At 30.6% G+C, this 26,942-nt stretch overlaps 1 protein-coding gene across 1 annotated transcript; it reads left to right on the forward strand.

Annotated features, from left to right (window-relative positions):
- The first annotated feature begins 7,728 nt into the window (after positions 1 to 7,728).
- Positions 7,729 to 26,646, forward strand: LOC129989291 (uncharacterized). Its single transcript, XM_056097727.1, has 5 exons — positions 7,729 to 7,766; positions 18,809 to 18,922; positions 21,519 to 21,593; positions 24,519 to 24,707; positions 26,468 to 26,646. Exons 2-5 carry the CDS (start codon positions 18,910 to 18,912, stop codon positions 26,644 to 26,646), a joined length of 456 nt encoding a protein of 151 aa, XP_055953702.1. The 5' UTR covers positions 7,729 to 7,766; positions 18,809 to 18,909.
- Positions 26,647 to 26,942: the final 296 nt, after the last annotated feature.

Consider the following 26,942-nt stretch of genomic DNA (forward strand, 5'->3'; position numbering starts at 1 on the left):
AATTTTATTTTTATCTTGATATTTAAGTTATCTTAATATTATTAGTCCCTATAATTCTTATTTTTTTAAATTATTTATTAGGAAATTTGGTTAATAATTAATTAACATTTTAAACAATCAACTTGTTAATGATTTATCGCTGATTAATTTTTTTATCTTAGAAATTTTGCCTAAATTATATATAATTTATTATGACTCGTGACTATCCAACATCTACATTTGTATACAATTTTATTTATACAGATACTGGATGTTTATAAATACTGTAACAATTAAGTGGGCATAATGAAACAAATATAAACCTGTCCTATTACGCTTGTCAAAACTATATTAATTTCGATATTTTGTTGCTCATCGAATTCTTATTTTTTAAAAATTTATTTATTTGGAACTTGGCTAATAATCTATATTTAATTTAATTTTTTAATTTTGCTATTTGTGATCCTTTCTTAGTCCAGTGGTTCTAGGCAGCAGCCTAGTCTGCCTAAACGCATATCGGCCACTGCTTCGTCAGAAAGAGAAGATAATCAAGTTAAGTGTTAAGATATTTTTTTTTCTTCCAACAGATTAACTGAGAAATTTGATACAAACATAAAAGTTTAGTGCCAATACCAAGTATCAATCATCATACGTATAAATCTAGCTTTTTTATATTTTTTGCAGTATCTCATCTACATATACATGAGAAAAAAAATTACCATCAGAAATTTAACAAGTAAATGGATAATAGCCCACATTTCTGTATTGGATACAAAATTCTCAAAGTACCATCATTTGCCAAATTTCTTTTGTGTTGCTGTTTTTGAATTCCGTTTCAATTTCGAAACTGAACAGAAAGACATTAAAAAGCATGTTTTAAACACTCAGATTCTTCCAAGCCCTTAAATCGAATATTTAGGCAACTGAAATATTTTCTCTCTTTTTACATTTCGTCATGAAATGGTAAAAATGAAATTTGCAGGAACAAATCGGTCTGTCAAGTACGATTGAATATGTATATACGAATATGAATTTTGGCGTAATATTATATCTTTGAATTATGAAGTTGGTTACTCTACTTGTCTTTAGATTCTGTTGACAAAAGAATGTAGCAAATTATAGGTAAAAGTAAACTTAGAAAATTAAATTAAAGGTTTTATATTTTTTTAATGAAACTTGCATTGAAGTATCTTTGATTAAATTTATTTTGTAATCACCACCAATTCCTAAAAGCGTGGTTCTCCCAACAGAATTTATCCTCTACGTTCTACCAGAATTCAATTTATAGCATAAAAGGTTTAACTCAATCTTTCGGTACAAAACTTGCTTTATATGTAGTCCAAGGAGTTTTTTGATTTCCTTTCTTCCCAATATGCTTTTCTAATTTACTTGGAAAAAATGAATATACAATTCAATTTATCCGCGATTGATGAATTGCGTGACATTTGAGGAAGGTTTTTATGTCTTCAGAATATCACTGGATCGTAAAATCGGACCACGTGATACCATGGAATTCCAAAGTTATTGAATCACAAGAGTACTAAGAGTAAAAATCACTCAAGTAAACGGAGAAAAAGTATACAGTAAGAAAAGTATTTGCTTTAGACTTTGAAAGGAAGTCTTTAATAACTATTACATACATGTAATTTAAAAGGTAGACCAGCGGAAAAAAATTAGAGTAAGAGTTTTCATATTTTGCCTGTGTCCTCACTAGAATTTAAGCAAATCAATAACAAAATACGATTTCCTTCGAGTTTCAATAATCTTGTACGCTGATTTGGTCTAATGACAATAATTGTCATTTTACAACGATATCAGTTGGTAGAATTATATTAAATTCTCTATCCTTTGGAAACTCAGGGACCACAATCCTAATACAGTAAACACCTTTTATTTGTTTCTCATTTATACATTCTTTGCATTTATTCATCGTTTCAATAAATAGTTTTATATAACTTAAAAAAATCAGCGGAAGTGGTCTCCCCAAAATTTCCTCGCATATTCTCTAATAAATTTGTCATACCAGAAAACGCCTTACATGGCATTGACAAACAATAGTTACAAAATACTAAATTTTTGGCTTGAATTTAACATTTTCAACGAATCTATGTGTCATCTTTGGCGAATTATTTGGCGATGAATCTCTGGCATGTTTTTGAGTAAATCTGCTCAGAGGAAATCCGTCCTTCGGAATATAAGTTATGAAAACTCAATTTGTAAAAAATTTCAGCTATGCATCTTTTTATTTTCACGTCATTTCATGTCCATCCTTTGAAATACATATTGATATGAAATGTTTCTGAAAATTCAATGCCCTGGCTGCAGTGGGTATACAGTGAACAAATCTTGGTAGGCTCAGTAACAACTAATGATGCATCTTCATGGCTCTATCCCTTATTGCCGATGACATCTTCATCTACATATGACATGGCACTAAACCACTGAATTTCTGTAACTCGCAACATACTGATCGTCTTATAAGAAAGCTGCATCGTTACTTCATTGTTTATTTCTTGGACTGAATCTTTTAAAAAAACCATTTGCATGTTTTTCGTTCTTTAGTTATATCCAACTATTGATATCAAAATTGCGTCTGACATTCTTTGCTTGTTTCTTGCTACTGCGAACTAATTGCCTGCATTTTCAGTTTTAAAAGGAAATCCCATTTCCTCAAATTGCTTAAAAGCATTCCAAGGTAACTACCGATACTTGATTAACTGCCTACCTTACATAAGAGCCAATCCGTAAATCACAGCTCAACCTTGATTTTACGAACAGGAGTGGCGGTCTTCACCAATACCCACCTGCTGTTGAGAATCTTTCAGCATTCTCTAGACACGGGGGTGGGACACGCAAAAAAGAAATTTTCAATCACCTTTAGGCATAGTAGGAGGGGGGTAGGTGACAGAATCCATTGCGTGCTTAAAAAAAAAAAATGGATATTCTGTTAAGGTGTTGACTTTCTCAAGATCCTCCTGATTCCTTTCCCCCTTCACTTCAGATCGCAAAATGTGCTAATAGTAACGAAGCCGATTTGCCTCCGCTTCCGCCACTGCCTCTCTTTATCGTTTGCTTACATAGTATCTTTTGACAGCATTTTTATGAGAGTGGCCGTTGGCAACGTCGTGCAAAGGCACGCCTTCGAAATTGCTTCATCGCTGTTGGTTGGTTCTTTTGTCTCAAGTAAGGGCATAAGACACTGATGGGTGGGGAGGGGGAGTTTCTTCGTGCCCCCTCCCCTCCCTTCTTCGGCAGGTAGACATGTAATAACCAAGGATTTAATGGTCTTTTTATGATTATTCTTATTTGGGGCTGTGTTATTGGGGCCCATTTTGATAGACGTGGTGTATTCCCAAGGTTGTGTTTTTCTCTTAGAATGCGGATGTCATTCATGGCGAAAAAAATTCGATACAAAAGAAGCGAAAAAGTTGGTGCTGGGAAGTATGAAAAGAAAGAAAATAAAACGTAGCAGAATATTTTTTGCCATCAAAAATATTCGAGATGATTTACAGGTGAATGTAGCGGAATGCTTTGAAGAAAACTATCAATTATGTCTCGTTATTGAAAATTTATAATACTGAATAACTTATGAAACACCTTTAAAATTGATAGCATATTAGAGGAGTGTTCAAGCTAGGTTTTTGAAATTTAGTTTATTGAATTAATTCCTCCAAGAGAAGTGATTCTCACATGTATGGGGCCCAATGGAATGCTTAATTTCCTTTTCTTTCTTTCTTTTTTTTTCAGTGGTTCCGTGTAATTTAGAAACACATGACAACTCAACTAATTAATACATGAGTTGTTACGATAATGGTAGTATTACAAGGTACTTTTTTAGAGAACTTAACTTTAATTGGCACTCCACCATTGATTACATACTTTTGGGTAAAATAGTGAATGTTTTCGAAATGATTTGAAGTCATGTAAGGGGTCTTTTAATACAATTCTCCAGATTGATTCATTGTATGCATCTGTTGCATTACACAACAGATAAAAGGAATTATCTCTACTACTTATAAAGACGTGTGTGTGTGTGTGTGTGTGTGTGTTAACACTGTATACAGATCAGGACCATTTGATCTATAGCAAAGAAAATTTTATACATATATTCTTTGGAACGTAGAAATGCTCACCACGGAATTTTTAAAAAAAGTTTTATTAGAATTTATTAAATTTTGCATCGCATAAAAATTTTTTAAAAAATTGTCTTTTATTAATGATGCTAATTTAACAGCTGTGCAAATTCTTCCTCAATTTTAGCAATTTTTAAAAAATATTTTTTCTCCTCATTTTCAACAATAGATTACAATAAGATTTTTGCTTTAAAATTCAAAGCTTTCTTTTGTTTTGTTTTATCGATTCCGTTGTTTAATTGCGTGGTTTTCTTCTATTGTTGAAAGCTGAAGAATAAAGATTCAGATTAATATCTATGCAATTTGAAATTATATTATTTCAAATTCTGAAGATAGCTGAACTTCACATTTAGGGTTTTAATAGTGCTGTGATGTCATGGGTTTGATCCCTGCACACAATAAACAGAGCACATTTATGACAACTGAAATAACATAGCTTTAATATCTTATATTTTGGTGGAATCATTAACATGAAGTCGTATCTATAGGATTTAAAAGAAACTAAATAAAACCAATCATCAGCACATTAGCTGCCCACTAAAGTAGACTTGTAGAATAATAATTTGAACACTTAATCTCTACTCTATCTTTACTAACAATAAAGTTGAATTATGTTTGTGTGAGTGTATATATATTTGTCTGTTGGCTCTCTACCTGCCAGATCTTTTGAACTATTAAACTTTGCACATATATAGCTTTTGGAAAATGGAGATGTGCACCTCGGAGTAATTTGTTTCATATTTTAATTAATTAAAAATTGAAGCAAAAATATTATAAGGCAAAAATAAATATAATTGTCTTTTCAAAAATATACAAAATTGGTTTTTTTTATAATAGCAGACTAATGATAGTGGACATTTTTCCTGAATTTTGTCAAATTCTTTTTCTTTTTGTCTAATTTTGAACAATAAATTACCATGTTGCCCTTGAAATCGAGATGTTTTTATTATTTCATCAACTATTTAATTACGTGATTCACTTCTTTTGTTGAAGGCTAAGGTAGAAAGACCCTGTTTAATATAAACATAGTTTACAAGACGGAAAAAAAAAGTGAAATTACAGTACTGCAAAAATTTGAAGATAGGTGAACCGGACAATCATATTTTTAGCACAGTTATGATATCATGGGACAAGCGTCCATTAGGAAAGTTCATGCACACATTGAATAGATCATATGTAAGACAATTAAAATAACATGATTTTAATGTCTGTAATAATTTCATATGTAAAATGAGTTTGCCGGTTCAATCATGGAGTGGCGATATAAAGATGGATGCATTACTAAAAAGTAATACACCCACCTCTATATCGCTATGACTATTTATCTCTGCCAAATAGTCATGACCTACAAAGATGCTAACACATATCTTCAAAACCTGGAGCTCCGCAAACATTCAGAAAATCTTTTTAACTTTCCTTTTGTTTCGTCTGAAATTTGTCCTGTAGTTCAGGATAAAATATTACTGTAAAACAATTATTTTTTAACTTTTTTATACATAGTTAAAGAGCTCTAAGATAGTTTAGAATTTTCTGGTTGCCATAATTTCCAGGTTATCAATTTTGAAAATTTGCTTGCTTCTTACCAAGAGCATCACAATGCCTACATGCCCCTTTTAAAAAATCCTGACACTGTAGCAATTTATTTCATGTAGAAGAAATTTTAAGCAAAAATTCTAGATTGCTGCCTAGGAATCAACTTCTTCGCAGACAGAGCAGCGTCATCGCAATTTAAGACAAATTTGCTGTTTTAGAGAAACAGACAGTTAAAATAACCTCCGTCCTATAGTTGAGCTGTTGTTTTCTAGAATTTTAATAATTTATATTGTCATAATGTTACTATTACTGATGTACAAAGATGAAGTTTATTAAAATTTTACAATGATATTTTTTAATTTCTTTTGCAAACATTCTTACAAATGGAAACATGAGTAGCAGAAAGAAAAGAGAGGCGAAATTACAGAAAGATTTAAACAGTGTTGTTATTTTAGCCTAAAGAAGCGTATTTAAATTTTCTAATGCGCGTCGTCTTTTTATCTGCAAAGGAAAGGAAAGACTGACGAAAAGATTAAGAGATCCCGATTTATGTCCGAAAAATTTGAAACCTCATATGCACAATTAAAAAAAGAGCCACAAAGACCAATGAAGCAACTACAATGAATGGAAAAAAATAATTTGAAGGAAAATAAAAATACTTGAAATCAAGAGGACTATTAATTTTTATTTTCTCGTACACAAGAAAATAAAGAAAGTATTGTAATAGTCAAAAAATTCTAGCTCGAGATTTTGATGAGTCTCTGCCTCTCGAATCTGCGTGACTCAAAAACATATTTTTAGCTTTATGTCTGTCCATCTGTTTGTGAATACGAGAATTCAAGTAATGCGTATAGCTAGACGGATGGAATTTGGTATATGGATATATGATCAAATTTGTAAATTTCAGTCAAATTTTGAATGAAATCGATTCACAGGAAATCTATCTGTCTAAATGTTCGAGTAAACTATGAAACGCAAGGAGCTATGTAGATAAAATTTGACACAAAGATTTGACATATAAAATACAGATACTTATCGAATTCCGAATCAACTGAACGGTTGACTGTCTGTTTACCTGTACTCTTTTTGCATGCTTATAAACGCAATAATTCACAAATACAATGGTTTAATCAATGAAATTCGGTACGTTATTTTATGAACAGCTGTAGTTCTGTGTCGGATTTTCGTGTCAATCGGTTGACTAGAAACACAGATTTTCAAGATAGATTCAGTAAAAATGTTAGATTCGTGCCAAAGATCTAGATATTTCGTAACTGTCGTTCACCAATACCATGAAAGCTGCCAATGTCCACAAATTTATGCTGGGAAGAGAATAAGAAATTCATCGGAGCGTGTGCGAAGAAGTTTCGGGGAGACCATTTCTTCAGATTTTGTTTTTATTTATTATTATTCCAGAACTGACGAAAACAAATTTCATTATTCTTTTGACTTCAAAATTTCTGTAGATGACCCTGTATGAAATCACTACCCATAGATTTCAAAGAAAAGAATTCATAAAGAATATGTAACTCAGATTTGTATAAAGAAAACATCTATTAAGATTTTCCTACATTTTTCTCTAGATAAAGAACTCATCAAAATTCCAACGTTTATTGTCCGAAGCAATTCTTTTTTCCTCATAAAGACTGTCAAAATTTAAAGGTAAGGTAAGACGAAACGAAGATGTTTTCGACAGTTCTCTCAAGACAGCCACATTCTTCCACATTTCGTGTTTCTCTATCATCTCCCCCCGTTCCTCCCCCCAGCTACCGAGTCACAAAGATTTCCTTACATCGTGTTGCAATTAACATTTTTCCAGCTCACGTGGTCCAATTTAATGAATTATCCGGTCCGAAACCGTGGGGGAAATCGTTTCCTATCGATAGATCAAGAAAGTGTCGACTTCCACTGTCATTCCGTTTTCCTTTTATTTGTTTTTGAGCGTGTTTTTTGCTCTCAGAGAAGTGCGTGTGTACCCCCGCGGGGTCCGAGGGGTCAGCGGAAGTTGGTGAAATGGGATCTTGTCGGGCATCCCATGTAAGTCTCCCACTGAAGCGGCGGGAACTTCACTTGGGACCGACCTCAAAGAGTCGACGGGCGAATGAAAAAAGAAAAGAAAAGGTAATTTCTTTTCTTTTTTTCCCACCTTCGTTTGATCCCTGTGGCCTTCCAGTTTTTTTCTGTAATAGTATCTATTTTTTTTTTCCTCCGTTAAGAATGTTTAGGTATTTTTTTTCTCTCTTTTTTTTTTGTTTTGTGTGTGTGTGTGTAGTAGTAGATATAGATGAAAGTTGCCATTTTTTTCAGACAACTTCTGATACATTGTATACACTGATTGGAAATATCTTTCATTTTTAAAATCCATTTAATTTTATTCTCTGATTTAACTATACTTTCGCAATTTTTGACATTATTTTGTATTTTGGATCATTTAAAACAGTTAAGACTTATTCATATTCACAAACATTTAATTTAGCTTCAAAGCACGGATCCGAATTAAAGCAATAAGCAATGCAAGTCTCAAATATCCCGTTTTGATTTCCCAATTTTTAAGACTTTTTTTTCCCAATTTAAATTAACATCAAACCTTTAATCCTTCCCTTAAGAAATGCAATATTCAAAACTCCTGTTTTTACCTCTTAATTTCCAAAGGCAGTCATTCAGTTCCTATATAAGCAGTTTTAAAAAGAAAATTTTGACTAAATTATATAACTGCGCATTTAATTTTGAGTCCTTTCCTTTTCAAAAGAATAAATTTAAATATCTCACCTTTAAAGGATTAAAAATTAAAATTTTAAAGTAATTTTAAACGAAATAGTAAAAGAAATATGTCGTATTATAAAATAACTTATTTTTTTGGAATTATAAAATAACTTTAGAAGAATGAAATTTGCAAAGAGGAATGCTGTTAGAATAATGTTTCAAAATTTAAAGAATATTTTATTTTAATTTACATAAATTCTACCGCACGGCCTCTATAAATTATGAAATAGAAATTATTAAAATTATTATTAATTATTGAAAATACTGAAAATTTATTATTAATATTGAAAAAAAAATCTTGAAGCACCACAAAGTTTCCATGATCTTAGGAAGATACCTATTTTGACTACTTAGTTATTCGGGCCTGTCTGATCACGCTAATTTCATTAAATAATATGAAAATTCCATAGTGTTCACATTATGATAAATTAACTAAGTAAATTTCAATGTTTTCTCCCTTTGTAGCTCTGAGAGTGTCAAAACGGTATTCTATTTCTTATTTGCTGATGCCTAACATTTATTGCAGAATACTAAATATACTTTTATTATTGCCTCATCCAATGATATTGCTACTATAAATTAATCAGAAAATCAAAGTTCGATGCAGTGAATGTACGGTGAACAAAATCTAGCTGCCTCAATAACGGATAAAAAATATTTTATTTTTGACAGAAGCACGATTTCATAGAAGCAAGGCACAATCAAAACATACATAATAGTATTCGCAATAAATAATAGCACACACGCAGCAAATCAGTAATAAGCGACTGTAATAACACTAGGTGCTGATGAATACTCACAGGAGAGAGACTTCACACAACTATTCATGCCTCTCAAATTGTCTGCTACTCTCGACTGACTACTCGTTTGAGTTGAACTCAACTACCGAATCATACTGCTTGCTTCAAACTGACTGCAACTCTGCCTCACGACTTTTTATAGTTTCTGAGAAAGAATACAGAAGTTTCTAGAAAAATAATCATAACTCGCATCATAAATGGAGATATCGCCAAGACTCTTATTCTTTCTGGAACCTTCAATCTTAGCGCCGAAATCGACAAATAGTTTACAACTTTGAAGCCAATGTCGGAGCGACTATTGATTCGGCATCCATCTGAAAAACTATCTTCCTTATCATGGAACTAATTACGCTAGAAAGCAGCATCGCAAATACGTAACAATATAATTCCTTGATATAAGTCGAAAAGAAGAAATGCTGAGGAGTAATGTCTGAGGAACATAAAGTCCATGATGCAATCCATTCCTTCTAAACCATCAGTTAAGATTTTTTTAAATCTATAAATCCCTGAATTATAGAACCAAAGTGAGTTAGAAGATCAATGAACCGGGTAATTGCATTTTTAATAACGCTACGATGTCGTGGGACTGGTCCCCATTAGAAAGATTCATGCATAACAGACTTAAGTATAACCATTAAAATAACGTGGTTTTAATGGTTGAAAATTTAACAGAATGATGGATATGAAATTACGCATAAGAGATTTAACTGAAATTAAATATAACCTATGTTCCTAGCCAGCCAGTTGGTCACTAAAGGCGGCTAGCTATTAAATAAAAATGATTATTTGGACAAAACATTTCTTTTGAATTTTTGCAGAGAGATTTTTTGCGTACCATATATTTATTTTAAACGAGCAGAAACTTGCCTTTTTATCTAATACCGAACCTTAATCCTAACCCTAATGGCCAACACACGGCTCTTGATCGAATCAACCGCAAACAAAACCAAAACCGCAAAAGATTTCTGTTGATGGCTAAAATACAGGAAAGCTTCAAGTGCATCGGGTACAAAAAGTTAATTTATCTTACGCTTCGAAAAGCTTTAAAACATTTCTTTAACTAGGTAGAGTCTATAATGAATTTGTTAGATTTACTATTTCCGAAATTTAAAAGACATTCAAAGAAAATTAGTTTTTCATTTTTTAACAGATTTAGTTTTCATAAACTTTTTCTTTATTTTCTGCTTTATTTCTGCTATGGAGTTTATTACTTAATGTTTCATCATTTATTTCATTAATTAATTTTATTTATTACATTCTTTAATTAGAAGAAGCAATTAATTTTAAATAAAATATTAAGAAGCTAAAATTATTTTTTTCTGGATTCCGTCTTAATACACACACACACACACACACACACACACACACACACACACACACACACACACATACACACACACACACACACACACACACACACACACACACACATATATATATATATATATAAACGTGTGTGTATATATAAAACATATTTTAGCAGTTGCGTGACCGAATAGAAGACACTTTTGAATTTTTTTTTTTTAATTTAGAGTTTTATTTCATTAGAATTTTAGAAATTTTATTTCATCCACTGGAGCATTTTATGTACAAGAAGCGACGCCCGTTTACATCGCGATGCAAGTGCAGAAGAGCAAAGGAGACATTTTTCCTCAGCGATTTTATAATAAGATTTTTACATGAATTTCTTTGACAAATGTAGATTTAGAATTTGGAAATTTAGGTATCTTTAAAGAATGTTGCAAACAATAAAGGATTTTTAACCCTTCTCTCGGAGTGTGAGAACCTGCTGATTTCAACAGTTTTACAGAGCGCGTGATGAATTAATTAAATAAAAAAGTAGGAATTAAATCAAGAAATAAGAAAACATTTTAGAATGAGTTAATATGGGCTCAATTAAGATAAAAATTAAAAAATTAAATAGCATTTAAATTATATTAAAAGATATGATTGCACAAACACACACACACACGTGTGTGTGTGGCATAATTTTTACATTATACTGGTAGACTATAATACTGGTCTGCACCTCGGCAAATTCGATGCATAGGAAGAATCAAGAAAATTAGTGACTGAAATGCCACTGATAATTGTTAAATTAAGATTGAAAAAGTACCTAGTAATAACTCTCTTAACGTAGTACCTATCTGAGTTATCTAGCACCGAATTTCATGACCACAAAGGAAAATTTTGAGATTCGTTCTGCGTATTTCTCTAAAAAAGAGGTTTTTCTGATACCCCGCTTTTCCTCGTTGAATGGTTACTAGAAAAATGTGGTAAAAATTTCATCATATAGAAATTTAATAAAGAATGATTTTTTTCGGAATTTTGATGCTAAGTTACCTCAAAAGATACTTTGCACAGGTTAATTTTCTAATTGCATTTCAATAATAAACTCAATGCGCGGAAATATTAGACGTATTTATTAAAATTCCCTATGAAAATATTAAAAAAATAAAAATCCTGAAATCTAACAAAACAAACTGTTTTCGAAACAAAATTTCTCCAATTTACAATTTTCTTATATTAAATGAAATTCAATTTTTATCGGATATTTTATTTTATTACAAGAACGAAAATTACTATGGAAAATCATACAAAAGATACTTTCAAAAAATTGTCGAAAATCAAGATTCAAAACTTACTCGGGACTCGCATTAAAAACAACAATTGGACGTTTTTTTTGTTTTTGTTTCTTTAATATGGTGTAAAGATAACTGCAATTGTATTGTCTAAAGTTAATGTTGAAAAGCCCCAAATCTTATATAAATTTATTTAATTAAAATTCTAACTGAAAATTTCCACTTTCTAATTACAATTGTGTCGAATTTCAAATTACTATTGTGCCCACTTATGATCCAATGATCTGGCTTGTAGATTGACAAAAACACTTTAATTAATAGACACGCATTGTTAATTAAATAAAAGTAAATGTAATATTTTCAAATTCAATTTAATAAGATACAAATCCAACAATCATGCATTATTTGCCAACTTGAACAAAAAATTCGGACAAATTCATTCCTTTCTCTTTTGATCAACATTCCATTCTTTGAACAGAACTTTTATTTACTTTTCAGCACGTGGAATCCACACAAAGTCATTAGAATTTTCCAAGAAATGCACCAAACGCATTTTTTACAGCCTAAAAAAACAACCAAACTTCTACATATTCGAGTGCAATTTATGTTTTAGGCAAACCCTCAGTTCATTTATTTATTTTGTGGCTTATCAATAGCTAAAGGAAAAAACCACCGAATTGTTTGTCCCGATGAAAAAAAAAAAAAAAAAAACCATAGAAAAGTTGTTTCCCGTTATACATTTTAGTGAGACATGAAATTATCCCTGATCAAAGCGTAGCGACTCTTCATCAGTTTCAGAAAGCTGTGGGAAATGGGCGCATTATCTGTCATTTAGTCTTTGTTTCCTCTCTGAGTCTCGTCTGCCTTTTCTGTTGTTGCTGGAAAGTGTGAGAAGCAGTGTTGGCGATGGCAATTTGTAGCAGTTGAGCCAAAGCAAATGAAAACAAAACGTTGTTCGCGGCAGCAATGTTTTTTTTTTTTTTTGCAAGATTTTTCTTTTTCTCTCCCCTCTCCCTCGTTCTTTTATACAACGTGGAATAGACAACAAACTGTACACACGAGTCGAACAAAAATATTTCTTTGAGCCTGCCGCTGCCAAATGTAGTTTTTTTCCCTTCTCTTTTTATTTATTTTCATCATTATTATTTTGGTTCCTTTACCTTTGCTAAAAACAAGATTGCACCGGAATGTACCGAGAAAAAAATAATACTCGTTTTGATTACTCTACAGACCTGGATTTTAAAGGTAAAAGGCACATTCTTTTGCCTTTGCACATTCCAAATAAAAAAAATAAACTTCTTTGTGTTGACCCGATTATTTTTTGACCAAGAAAGCAAATTTTCCTAGATTTTAATAAAAATGTTTTGATTATTAGGAAGACGATATAGGGTGTAGCGTTTCATTAAACAGACAAATAAAGTAAAATATAAACGAAAAATTACGAAAAAAAAATATATCAAAAATATCCAAAGAAATATAGAAACATAAACAATAAATTTTGATAAATTTGTCTTCGCGACTCTTTTTTTTTTTTTTTTTCCATTTTTCTATTTTTATCTGTCATTTAAATTGTTTATTTTTTAGAATTATGTATTACCATTCTTAAGAGATCTTCTCTCACTCACACTAGGGCCGCGGTGGCCTGGTAGTAAGATCTCGGCGCTGGAGCTGGAAGATTTTAGGTTTGAGATCCGATTCTACCGAAGAACCGTCGTGTAAGGGAGTCTGTTGCATGTTAAATCCGTCGGGACCAAACATCCTCCTCCTGCTGGTGTGGTGTGGAAGTTTGAAGAGGGGGTGTCAGCTCAGGTGTCGTTCTCGTCCTCTAACCATGGTTCAAAATTGCTCGGTTCCACCCAAAATAGCTCTATTGTTGCTTTAACACGGGACATTAATATGACCAAACTAAACTCGTTCAAATTAATATATGAAATTCTGAGCATAAATTACCTTATTAAAGTACAACAGTATTTTCATGCTGAGGTAAATTTTTCCTTAATTATAACACGTGTAAAGAAAATACTTTTTCATGAGTCAGATTCGTTTAATGCAAACTAAAACCAGCGGGAGTGGTCTCTCCAAAACTTTCTCGCATACTTTCTAATAAATTTATAATGCCAGAGAACATACCGATGTACAATAGTTAAACTTTTGGAGTGAATTTAGCATTTTTACTGAATTTATCATGTGATTCTCTGGCAAGTTTTTTTGGCGATTAATCCTCGGTGTGCGGTTAATAGTATCCAGAAACTGAATTTGTGTTTTAGAGAAATTTTTCTCAATCGATTGAAGCTAAAAATTCACACGAAGCTGCACTTGCAGTCACAAAATCCCATACAAATTTGATATATTTAAGTCATTGCGTTTTTGAAATATCGCATTTACATGTTTCTGAAAGGAGAGACCAACAGACGGTTAATACGTTGATGGCTTTGGCTCTAAATTTGACATATGTCTACACTACAGATTTTAAATTTGTGCACTGAATCTTATCTATCTAGCTGTCTTCGTCTTGTAATTTATTAACTTGTATTCGAACAGCCGGACAGATGGAGTTTCTCTAAACGGATTTGACTAAAAATCTTATAGACATCTGCAAATTTGATGTAGTAAAGATTGTATACCAAATTTCAAATGTCTAGCTCAAAGCATTTTTTGAGTTATTTTTGTCACAGATAGACGGATATTTTTCCAAAAATGTGTTTTTCGAACTCGGTGAGGTCTAAACCGTGGAAATTTGACAAAATCCCGAGTTTGAATTTTTTTGACGATTTATATTACATATATACTTTATATTACATATAAAGTAAAAACATCGAAAGTAAAAGCGTTTTAAAAATCGAGAAGAAAAGTGTGATTCGTATTAAAAGGTTCAAAATTATCTGCAAAGGTGAACGTTTTCTGGGACTATTACATCCGAGGAAATCAAATTTCGAGAAGTAATTGTTTTCTAACATAAATCTCTTTAATCGCATTTCTATATTTGTTAAATCTTAACAATTTATTTATCGACAATTTGCAGAACTATCCAGGATAATGTTCCAATCAGGAAAAATCAGGATATGATTCAGATTACGTTTCTAATATTTATCCGAAATCGTCCGATCCCTGATCAAATGAACTAGATGTCTTTATTTATTTCAGCATTGTTTATCTGTTCGAGATAAAGGCTTTGGCAATAAAAGTGAACAAAATGCAACATTGTTATATTCTTCATTTAAAACTAATAAAAAAATTTAAAATCTAACGATCAGGAAAACTACTTTATAAATTAAAAGTTATTTTGAATTTGACTTGTTAAATGTAAAAAAGGATGTATTAATTCTACACTGCACGTATTTTATTCCAACAAAAATAGTAAAATACATATAAAATTCGTTCCGAATCGTGCATTTTTAAGGAAAATAAAAATACAAAAGTTGCCATAAGATGATTTTCCCTGATTGGGAGCCAGTGCAGTTAGAGTTGATACGTGGCGTGAATCTAAATTTCGTATGCAGACCATGGAAGGCATGGGAAAAAATATCAAAAGCTGCCTATGAAATATCTTGTACACAGCTCACTGAAAATTAACAAAATATTACTTTTTGTGAGTGTTTCATGCTATAGTATTTTCTGTTTATTATGATTAATTCGGCACTTATGAATTTTGATAATACTAACTGATTAATAATAAGAACCCAATTACGCAAAATCAACTTTGTTTTTATTAAATAATCAGTGGAAGTGGTCTTCCCAAAATTTTCTCGCATATTCTTCAATAAAGATGTTACCTCAGAGATTGCTTTCAATGTCATTGGCGTACAATAGTTACAAAATATTAACTTTTGGAGTGAATTTAGCATTTTTACTGAATCTATCGCGTCATCATTGGCGAGTTATTTGGCGATTAAGCCCTGGGGTGTCTTAATAGTATCCAAAAATCAGATTTGTGTTTTAGGCACGTTCATCTCAACCGATTGAAACAAAAACTGGGCACCAAATTGCACTTGTAGTCACAAAAAAACCACATTTAATTCGATATATTTAAAAAATTTCGTCTTCGAATCATCCCGTTTATATACTTTTGAAAGTACAGACCAACAGACAGTTAACCCCTTGTTGGATATGACACAAAATTTAATAAATGGCTACAATATAGATGGTAAATTTGTGTATCGAATTTCATTCATCTAGCTCTTATTGTTTTGTACTTATCGTGGTAGTATATATTCGGACAGACAAACTTTCTCTGAACAGATTTTACTCAAACTTTGATAGAAATCTGCAAATTTGGTGCAAAGACCTTATACCAAATTTCATGCGTCTAGCTCAAAACATTCTTGTGTTATCTTTTCAGAGATAGATAAACGGACATTTTCCAAAAATGTGCTTTTAGAACTCAGTAAGCTCTGAAACGTGGAGATTCTTTCAAAATCTCGAGTTCGAATGTGTTGACGATTACTATATTTTCTTTTTACTACGTATACGAGAAAGTAAAATATAGAAAGGAAAAAGAACACATATATATCTCTTCTCAAAGCTATATAAAAATTATTTGAATATTAATAGTTTAAAAACTCATTGATTATTGCTTATTAACAATTATCTGTACAATTTCTAATATATATTTTTCGAGGTTGCATTAAAAAAAAACAACTTTTGAATGATGCTGCGCACTGCATTTCAAAATATCATGCATTTGACTCAATTAGATGATCGCTGGCAGGTTTTCTTTAATATATTCGTCCCCATTCGAACCATCAATATTTATGGTTTAGTACTGTCCATAAAAAGTTTGTGATATTTCAAAATTTTACAGTAAATAGATTGTGAAATTTTTAATGGCGTAGCGACGATGCATTGCCGCATTTTAGATAAACTTTCATACTTGTTAAGATTTTCAACCTTGTCTTTAACACTCAATTGAATTTTTCCATTCATTTTGCTTTCGTAATTCAACCAGTGGTTTACGACTGTTCAACAGATTTCAAGCCAAACCTGGCTGCATAGATGTCCCTTCAATCTAATGCAGGCTGATTTAGTCGACACAAATGTATGTGAACTCTATCACATGGGGAATGCTTCCCAGAAATTTTCTCAAAAACACAGCAAGAAATTTCATGAGTGTCGATCATTAACGCTGGTTGAAAATGAAGGACAATTCTCCGTTTCAAGTCTGGAAACATTATACCATCACACTAAAAGAATATTTTGAGCACATCTGCACACTTCGGTTCTAAACTAGAGGATTTTGATAATATAAAACGAATGGTGATTTTAATTGTGGCCACATGAAGCCGCATATGTTATTCATTTGCGTGCATGTTTTATCATTCGAATTTTGAAGAAATTTTCCATAATTCATCTGTTGTTGTTTCTTTTGGCACTTGCCAAGGACAAGCCCGCTGTTACAAAGACAGCGATTTTAAGCCGGTGGGGGAGCGGCCCTTGTTTTTATAGTAGCGCCATCTAGGGCCAAGAGAACGACTTAGCTACACACACGTCACAACTGTTCACGCACTGTTCATTCATGCATTTCATCCACTCCTCCTAATTTAGACCTAAAGCGGAGAACGATCACCCCTTATTCAGTACCCCCAGTGGTATTACTCCCAGCATGGCGGACTTTGCTACCACGCCATATTTACACGCGCCCAAGCACGCGGGGAATCGTCAGCAGGCGTGGTTTGAACTCGCAACCTAAGGGACGCAAATCCAAAGCTCTACCAACCAGGCTATCCCGGCCTGCACAATTCTTGTTCTATACTTTTTTTATTTTATTTTTACTGATCTGTTTTTGTTCTAGCAACGACAATACATCTCCCATTAATGACTTTTGTAAATATTTATTTATTTTCTGAAATTATCCAGATGACTTCTTCAGACTGAAATTTGGTTAGTTTTACATGCACATCCACTAAACGAGGAAACTTACATTATGACGATTCTATTTATTGTTTTAAATTGTTGCTATATCATGCTCCTGGAATTATTTATTTTTCACGTTCAACTATTAAAGGGTGCAAATTATTAAACTGAGAACTTATTTATTTTTACGAGCTTTGCGATAAATAATATACTTGTCACCATCTTGGTGCCAAAAGATTGGGAACTATCTCAATGTTGGCGACTTTGGCGTTATCTGAAAATCTCCAAATGAATTTGGAAATGTAACAATCTTAGCGAAATTTTGGCACCTTATCTATAATGGAGCTAAGGAATCTTAAGCGTAATCTTCAAATCGCTGAGTAAATCTGGGAATGCAATCATTTTGGCGAAATCTTGGCATTTTATCTATAATGGAGGTAAGGAATCTTGGCGTAATCTGAAAAATCACCTAGTAGAGCGGGACGGCCATAGAAATGAACATGTACCTGAAGAATTTATAACTATTTTAAGAAACCTATTAAGTGATATATCTAAAATTATAATTAGATCAAAGAGCAATTACAAATTTGAACCATTTTACATCGTTTGATCAAATAATTAAAAATCGCGATTCTGTTCCATTGTTGAATGTTAAAGAAAGATTCTTCTTATAATCAGCACAGTTTAGATGAAGAAACAAGAAAATAAAATTACAAACCGCAAATGGCAACAGGAAATTTGAAATGGATTATTCAGGCAGATAAGTTATTAATGACACTTTGACACCATGGGACTCGGCTCCATTAAGGAATTTCATGTACACGATAAAAAACAGGCATAAAAAATAATAAAATGTCTTAAAATTCTATTAAATTTTGGATAAGATCTCTCAATCAAACACTCATCAGATTTATCATTAGAAGTGTAATAAATTTTGGACCAATCCATCAAACAATTGAGGTTTCAAAAATTATTTTAAATCCCTCTGTTGGAAATATTATAAGCAATAATACACAGTATTCATGAAACTTTTCTGCATTTATATTTGTTTTATTCCTTGTTTACTTTTTTATTGTTTAAATTGCTTAACAATGAAGCAAATATTTTGTCTACTTGTCCACGATTACGATTCAATTTCTTTGTGTTATAAATCTCGCACTTCTTTCAGGTCGAAATTCAAGATGATCCTAAATTCCCCTAGAAGGTTTCATAAAATGTTATTGAATCGTATTAAATGGAATAAATCATGTTAAACAAAGGTGATACAGGATGAAACTTAGAAGTAAGGAAAATGTAACTTGTTGCAGCGAACAATATTGCGGTGTGCTGGTGTCAATTGGATTTTTTTTTTTACACTTTATATAATCTTAAACATATAGAACTAAATCGATTTATTTACGTAAGGAAAAAAAACAATCTCATATATCGGCGATAAACATAGAAAATAATATGAAGCAAATGTTACTTATAAATTATTTAAATTAGAAAGGATGTTATTTTTTTAAATTTTTGGTTATTATTGCAACGATGACAATAAATAACTGATTTACAATGTATTTTATAATAAGCTGTAATATTTAAATATACTTATATAAGCTTATATAGTTAAGTATAACTTAAATTTATTATAATCTTGTAATAATTAAAAATAAAATAAGGAGGAAAAAACACCATTTTTGGCTTAATTATAAAAAAATGTATACTCTATAATTCAAGCTATTGACAAGCCATTCTGCAAATAGATTCCCGATAAATAAAATTCTAAAAATAACTTTTTACTATAAAAAGATTACGGACTCCAGCCTAGAAATATAACACACTTATTAGGGTTTTCCGATTTACAGTGGGGGATGCTAGGCAGTATCTAATCTGTCTAGAGCTAAGGAACTAAAAAGGGCCAGTAGGAAGGTAGATTAAAAATTTTTTAATTTAGCTGCCAAATAAGAAAAATTTAAGAAATGCAACACTTTTTATTTATAAAAAAAAATATTATATTAAGTGTACATATTTAATTATTAAAATCTCTAATTAAAGTATTAATAATTCCTCTTTATAATGGAACATAAATCTTTAATTAATCTGAACTCGTTATATTCCATTCGTGAAATCCTCTAAAATAATAATTTTTAATTTTATACTTGCTTAAAATGTATTATTTTTTTATAATCTTTATATTTTATATAAGTAACTAGTAATCATGGTTTATTCGAAAATGAAAGAATATTATTTTTTTAATTACTTTTCGTTCAATATACATCTTTAAAATAAATAGGGTAAAACATATATTTTAGCAAAGTTATTGAAATAAAATTAGTTAAAATAAAACATTAAGAAGTTCAGTAAGTTAAAACGGTATTGAAATGTGAAATTAAATTGCCCCATTATTAAAAGAAGTGACTCATTATGTGCATTGTCTAGGGACTCAAAAATATTTAAATCGACATCAACAGTTTTGAAAAAATTAAACTTAAGCAATTGTATGATAAATAAACATAATTAGAATGAAGAGAATACCTCCTGTTTATTATTTTTTTTTCATAAATAGCACAATATAGACAGTACGTTGTGTTTTCTATCGCAGTGAAAAAAAAAAAATTCAACGATGCAATTGGGCGCCTTCTTTTTATTTGAGCCAAAATTTGATATTGAAGCAATAATTTTGGCAACATATTCACGCAATGAATTTTAATCTTTTCACTAGTATCGCTTTTGAATTCTAGTTTCACAGACGTGCGAATATACAGACAGTCAGATTGTCCAATTATTCATAATTTAATATCTAACCTTATTTTGTAATTTTTTATGTGGTAATTTTTTGACGAATACAATAATTTCTTTTTATATAATTCTTGTACAAGAAGAACATGAAGTTAATAGCATCATTTTGCAGAATTTAAATGGAAATTCTTTTATCAAAATATTTTTTTCCATTTTTTTTAATTTACTTATTTTGAATTAAAAATATTGACAATTTTTTAGAAGACAAGTTGCGGATTTTTTAGTCACCGAATATTCGTGAAGAAACTTTTAGTGAATATTTTAACATTTTTTAAAAAACTCTTTTATATTTTTGGTTTATATTTATAAAAATTGTATTTTTTAAAAATCGATTGTGCCGTTATGTATTGAGCACGAGGGTTTGAAATTTTGTATATAGTAGTATTTCCGAAGACGCACTATTTAATATTCTTCGAACTAAATTACCGCTAAATCGTTTGTTAAATTAAATTCCGATTTCATATATGTTGCAACATTTATTTGTGAATATGAAAACAATAGATCTAAAGATAGATAAGAGAGATAAAATATATGTATTATCTCTTTTCTTAATTATTATGAAATCTTGTAATTAAGTTTATTTCATATTCACAAGATGAAACCTCTCTTACATTCTAAAAAATTTAAATCAATTAAATGATAAATATTTTCTGAAGGTATTAAAATGCTGCATTAGTATTTGAAACACACAATTGTAAAAAATTTCAAAACACACGAATAAAAGAAACATACTTATAAAAATTAAGTAATTATTATTTTCATGGAAGTTTAAATGAAAATATATTAATAATAGGAATAAAAACAGGAAGAATAAACATATAGTTAAATATCATTTGTACTCAAATAGCAAAATTAATCATTTTTGTCACAAATGATAATAACTAACTTTTTTTTAAAATAATTTTTCAAAGAAGATATGAAGAAAAAATTTGTCACTCTTATTGTAGAGTTTTAATTGATTACGGCATGCAATAATAATCTTGTATCTTGTTTATCACTATGATAAATTTTATTTTTATTTGGCCTCAGTTACTCAAATAAATGAAATTATGAATCCTTTAATGAAACGTTGAATTAAAAATGTGTTTTCTATTTTTCAGTCATAGTCGGCATTGTTATCGCAGCTATAGCGTATCAAATAGGATCCCTGATTGGAACAGATTGGAGAGATGAAGGTAAGCTTATATGTAATTAGTTGCTTATCGCGACCAGTTTATTCAGCTGTAATAAAAAAACCCATTTTACTTTCTAATGAATGAATCTGTTATCCATAATTTGATATTCGTAATTTCTTTAACATTGTATTTTCAAATTTCACATTATGATTGATAATCATTACGTGTTATTAAAGTAGTTTTGCACTTATTTGGTTCATATCACTTTCCTAAATGGTCAAGTCACATGAGGGAACTGTTCGCATCGTCTGAGATCTAATTGATCGCTGTCAGTACCATTTTTCACATTTTTATACCTCATGCGAAATATATATTTGATTCTAACATTTGATTGGTGTAGCAAATCTTGCATCAATATCACGTCAGCTAAATTAATATATTCTGACAAAAAACTAGCGGAGTGGTTCTCCCAAAAATTTCTAGCGTACTTTTTAGTAAAGGTGTTATCCCCCACCAAATAAAGTCATGAACTCTGGGCAAGTCCATAAATTGCAGGAGAGCCCAGATTTTTATTTTCAGAGTCCCACTCGTAAGAGTTGTGTGTTTGGTAGTGTAGTAAAGAAAATTAGGACTTGGTTATTATTAAATGTATACCAATGGTGAACTATATATTAAGAAAGTGACAATTAAATACGATCTTTGGAGATTGATCTGTATGATGTGGTTAATACACAAGTACCAGAAAAGAGAATATGAATTCTGAACACTTTTTTTCCCGATTGATTGAAATTAAAATTTGACATTATTCATAATATATAATCACATATCAAGTATGAGTTATTTAATTCATTGCTTTTTTAATTTACTGCATTTACATGTATGAGAAAATACAGACTGACAGATGATCACCTTTTGGACAGATTTTATTCAAATGTTTAAAAAAATGTACTACACTTTAGATAATAAAAACTATGTACCAAATTTTATTTATCTATCCCTTAATGTTTTCTAATTATCATGTTCTGAAATATACAGTTTTTATCTCAATGTATTTCTTTCAAAATTTGACAAAGATCTTCAAATTTGGTGTAAAGATTATATACAAAATTTCAACCGTCTAGCTTCAACTACCATTTAGCTATTGTGTTCATAGACAGGCAAAAGTAATTCCAAAAAAACGATTTTCGTATTTAGGACATTCTGACACATGGAGATTCGTCAAAATGTATGAAATCGACATTTTAATGATTATAATAATTTCTGTTGGTATGCTAGAAAGTAATGAAAATTGAAAAATGTCCCATATTAAAAAAATTCGGAAGTTTTAAAAGAAATTGACCAAAAACTACTATTATTAATGAAAATGACTATGGCTATCATTAATGAATGACTTGTGACTATTATTAATGAAAATGGAATAAATAAAAGTTTAGAATCGAATTAATTATTATATAGCAGAAATAAAGAACAAATTTAAAAAATTTTGCTGATTAAAATTTAAAAATAAATAGTCAAAGGAATCGGAAAAATCTTAATAGTCTTATTTTTATATTGTTAGATAACTGCGATTTATATCAAATACACAAAGAAATATATATATATTTGAATCTAATCATCACATTTTGGTAGATATATCATTGTTTTAATCATTATGTAGTACAGGAGTGATTAGAAGAAAACAATTTGAAAGTATAAAACAACAACATGAGTGTTCATATAAAGGATATTTTTTTCAATTCCTACTATTAGTTCACACTCTCCCTATATATATATTTATATATCTTGTTCAAATTTTCAATCGTTGATAAAATACTTTTTATTCATCCACTCAAGTTCAAATACATTTATTTAAACTTGCAGTGGATGACAATTGTTGTTAATACGGGTTTTTTCAAATATTAATTCATTAATTAAATTTATCCGGTAATTTCTATTTGGTCGCCAAAGTCGCCAAATCCGTCGCCATGTTGCCAAATGGTCGCCAAGCTCTGAGATTACTGACGCGACAGCCGATCATAAATAATATAAGATATATATAAATAATATAAGGAAATAAGTAGGAATTTAACTAAAAAAATTTTAGAATTTAATATTGTAATTCTATTATATGTATATGCCTATTTATATTAATTGTAATTATTTAATAAAAAATTACTAAAATAATTTTTTTGTTGACCTAAGTAGGAATTGACTTAATATATATATATTATATATATATATATATATATATATATATATATATATATATATATATATATATATATATATATATATATATATATATATATATATATATATAACTTGTTTATTAATTTTTCATAAAATTGATGTTTGGCAACAAATCAACATATATTTAACACATAGTACATATATTTTTTTACAAATAGTCCTCGTCTATCTAAAATCTAATATGAGCATAAAAGGATACTGAGACTAGATAAATACAATTTTCTTCCTTCAATAGTTTTTTTAAAATGTTTAATTTCTGAAAAAAAAGTTGAATATAATTATGTATCTTCACCAACTTGCTTATTTTTGAAAATAATATTAATGCTCACATTTTTAAATGTATATATATTATATTTATATATATATATATATATATATATATATATATATATATATATATATATATATATATATATATATATATATATATATATATATATAAACGGATATTTATTGCATTTTAGAACCATTAATACGCTTTCTTATCACAAATTCTTATAGGGATTAATAGAAATAATTGTTTTATTAATATTTATCAGTGTCATGGTATATTTGATAAATAAATTACGAATAACAACTTTCATAATAACTAATAAATCAACTAAAAAAATAAGAAAAATTTCTTCAATTTTAAAATTATTTTTATATTAATGCCAATAAAATATATCTTCAGATGCATGAATCTTGTTAAAATAATAAATTTACTAATTACATCTCTCTTTTCTGAAATGAAAACTTTTATTATTTCTCATACAGAGGCTGTCAGAAATCTCAAGAACCCATTTGAAGAAATCGGCGCGAAGATTCTGCGTCTCGGGAGTGATTTGCCGGGGCTGCGACTCATGTACGCTTCTGACGATGGCTTTCCCCTCGACGAACTCACCATCTGGGACAGCCTCTTGGGATGCCTCTTCTACTGCTTAAGCTTTATTGGTCTGCTTTGGAGTAAGTACAAATCTTCTCAATTCTGAAATTGCAAATTTTTGAAGGGGGCGAAAAAATGTTTTTGAGTTTTGTTGTAGGTTTGCCAAATCCCTATAGTTTTAGCAAGTGACAACAGAATTTGATAACATAAAACCTCTGTTGCATATCGTTATATTTAATCAGCCCTTATTTTGACAATGTATAATGAGATGTGATCAAAAAAACATCGGGAATATTGTCCTATCTTCAAAGCTAAAACTTGCCAAATAAAGAAACTGGGCAGATATTAACTATGTTGCGAATTTTTAATATTGCTTCCTTGTGTAATAAGTCACCTGGTAAAAAAGATAGTTTTACAGTTAGCACTAAGGGATGCCGAACGGATGCTGGCTTGATGACTCCCGGCCTTGGTGATAAAGTTGGCGATTATTTGGCAATAAAAACGAAAGTTCTTGAAACTGATGGAACTTTGGTGATCTATCGATTAACACCGAAGATACGATAACTTTCTAGAACATTCGATACTTGCCATGGGAGCTCTAAAAGATAGAGTTCACAGACGGGAGATTAGTAAGAGGAGCAGATGTGTCGAGGGAGGGGAGTAGTTGAGCACTCTCTCCTGCATATTCTCTCTGAGAACATTGTACTGTTATGATTATTTATTACCGATTTGTTACTTATATGTTGCTGTTCGCTGCAAATATTGTTTTTATCTACACTTCGACTGTGTTTTACAGGGATGATATTTGTTATACATTTGTTCACTGTATGCCCTCAGAACGGATTTCGGAGATCTTTCGTAACATTACAAAGTCATAACTCCCTCCACTTTTGTAATAGGTTTTTGAATGTTGAATAGAGCATATGTCAATATCAGATTAATCAAAAGATTAGTGAATCTTGTGTTTCGATTTAAGTAAAAGTTGTAGAAAAGTTATGGCGAAGATTATAACAACAATATGTCAGTGAAACTTTTCCAATATGAACCATTAGCTATCATTAAGTTTAGCGCGTTCTGCCAAGCATCCGATCATATGCAATTTCAAATAGCAATTGATATGTGTGGATGCCAGAATTTGGGACAAAACTGCTCTCTGCTAATAAAAAAAGAAGACCGGCTTTCAGCTTCCTAGATCTCTTTAAATTGGCTGAAAATGAAAAAAGTTTTTTGGAAATAGTTAAAAGAGGGAATGAATTTTTGGCTAATAGATATTATTTAATGATATCGAGTATTCAAACAAACTAAGCGCGACTTTCAAAACACTTTTTTTTTTTTTTGCTATAACCGATGCATTGGCAATACAATACATACGTCCTCAAAGTTCTTCTGTATGTAAGAGCTGAGAGCCCTGGCTTTATAACTTTTGACGCTTCCGTAGGTGGAGGTTTGAGAACTTGTTGGGATTACGACTCCTTCTATTCTGATCAGTGGCTATTCCTGTATAAACAGAGTATAAAAGAAGCTGACGAAGATGTAACATTTGTACCATAGAATGGAGATCATAAAGTAGCTCCTCTTCCTACGTAAACTGGGCGACTTGAAGGTGAAAGCGAAGTTACATTTGAATAAACAATAATGATAAACATGATTATTTACAACTGTATCATTTGCATCACTGAAGTGAAAACATGTTTACCATTTTAGATCGCGCATTAGAGAATGGCACGGCATCATAGTACAAAAATCGTTATTAGATGACATATTGCAGTTTAATCTATTAAGAAAAATCTTGAATTGAGTCCATTCACTAAAAAAAAATCATTTTTATTATATGTTTCAGTGACAACTCCTCTACCAGACATCCAGGTTCACTTGTTCTTTATCGTCAGTTTCGAGGATCGAGCTCTAGGACCTGAAGACAGAGAGCCTCAAATATTCCACATCCCCATGTGGCATCCTGCTGGGGGAGAGGGACCTGTTCTTAACCCACCCCCACCACCTCCTCCGGCCCCACCTTAAAAAGTAGCATTATTTGACCACAATAAATTTATAACTGACTCAAAGGTTAAAGAGAATTCTTTTTTATGCACGATTCAATTAAAAATTTAGATCTTAACTTCGTACTTTGTGAATTACGATTTTTCATGGGATAATATTGAGGTAGATGGGCTTCAAAGGTTTTCTTGATAATGTATCCGAATCGTGCAGTGCATTTTACACACATCTTTCCTTGCGCACTTTACCAGTTTGTCGAACAAAATTCAGCAAACAGATAATGGAAGGGGGAGAGTGAGGAGAATGAGTATTTCTTGTAT

This window comes from Argiope bruennichi, chromosome 10 (assembly GCF_947563725.1).
Source record: "Argiope bruennichi chromosome 10, qqArgBrue1.1, whole genome shotgun sequence".
Taxonomy (NCBI): Eukaryota; Metazoa; Arthropoda; class Arachnida; order Araneae; family Araneidae; genus Argiope; species Argiope bruennichi.

Bases quoted from the DNA above. Each gene is read 5' to 3' on its own strand.
- LOC129989291 (XM_056097727.1), top strand. The intron at 21,594-24,518 runs GTAAGCTTATAT...TTTCTCATACAG, and splicing joins AACAGATTGGAGAGATGAAG to AGGCTGTCAGAAATCTCAAG. The intron at 24,708-26,467 runs GTAAGTACAAAT...TATATGTTTCAG, and splicing joins CTTTATTGGTCTGCTTTGGA to TGACAACTCCTCTACCAGAC.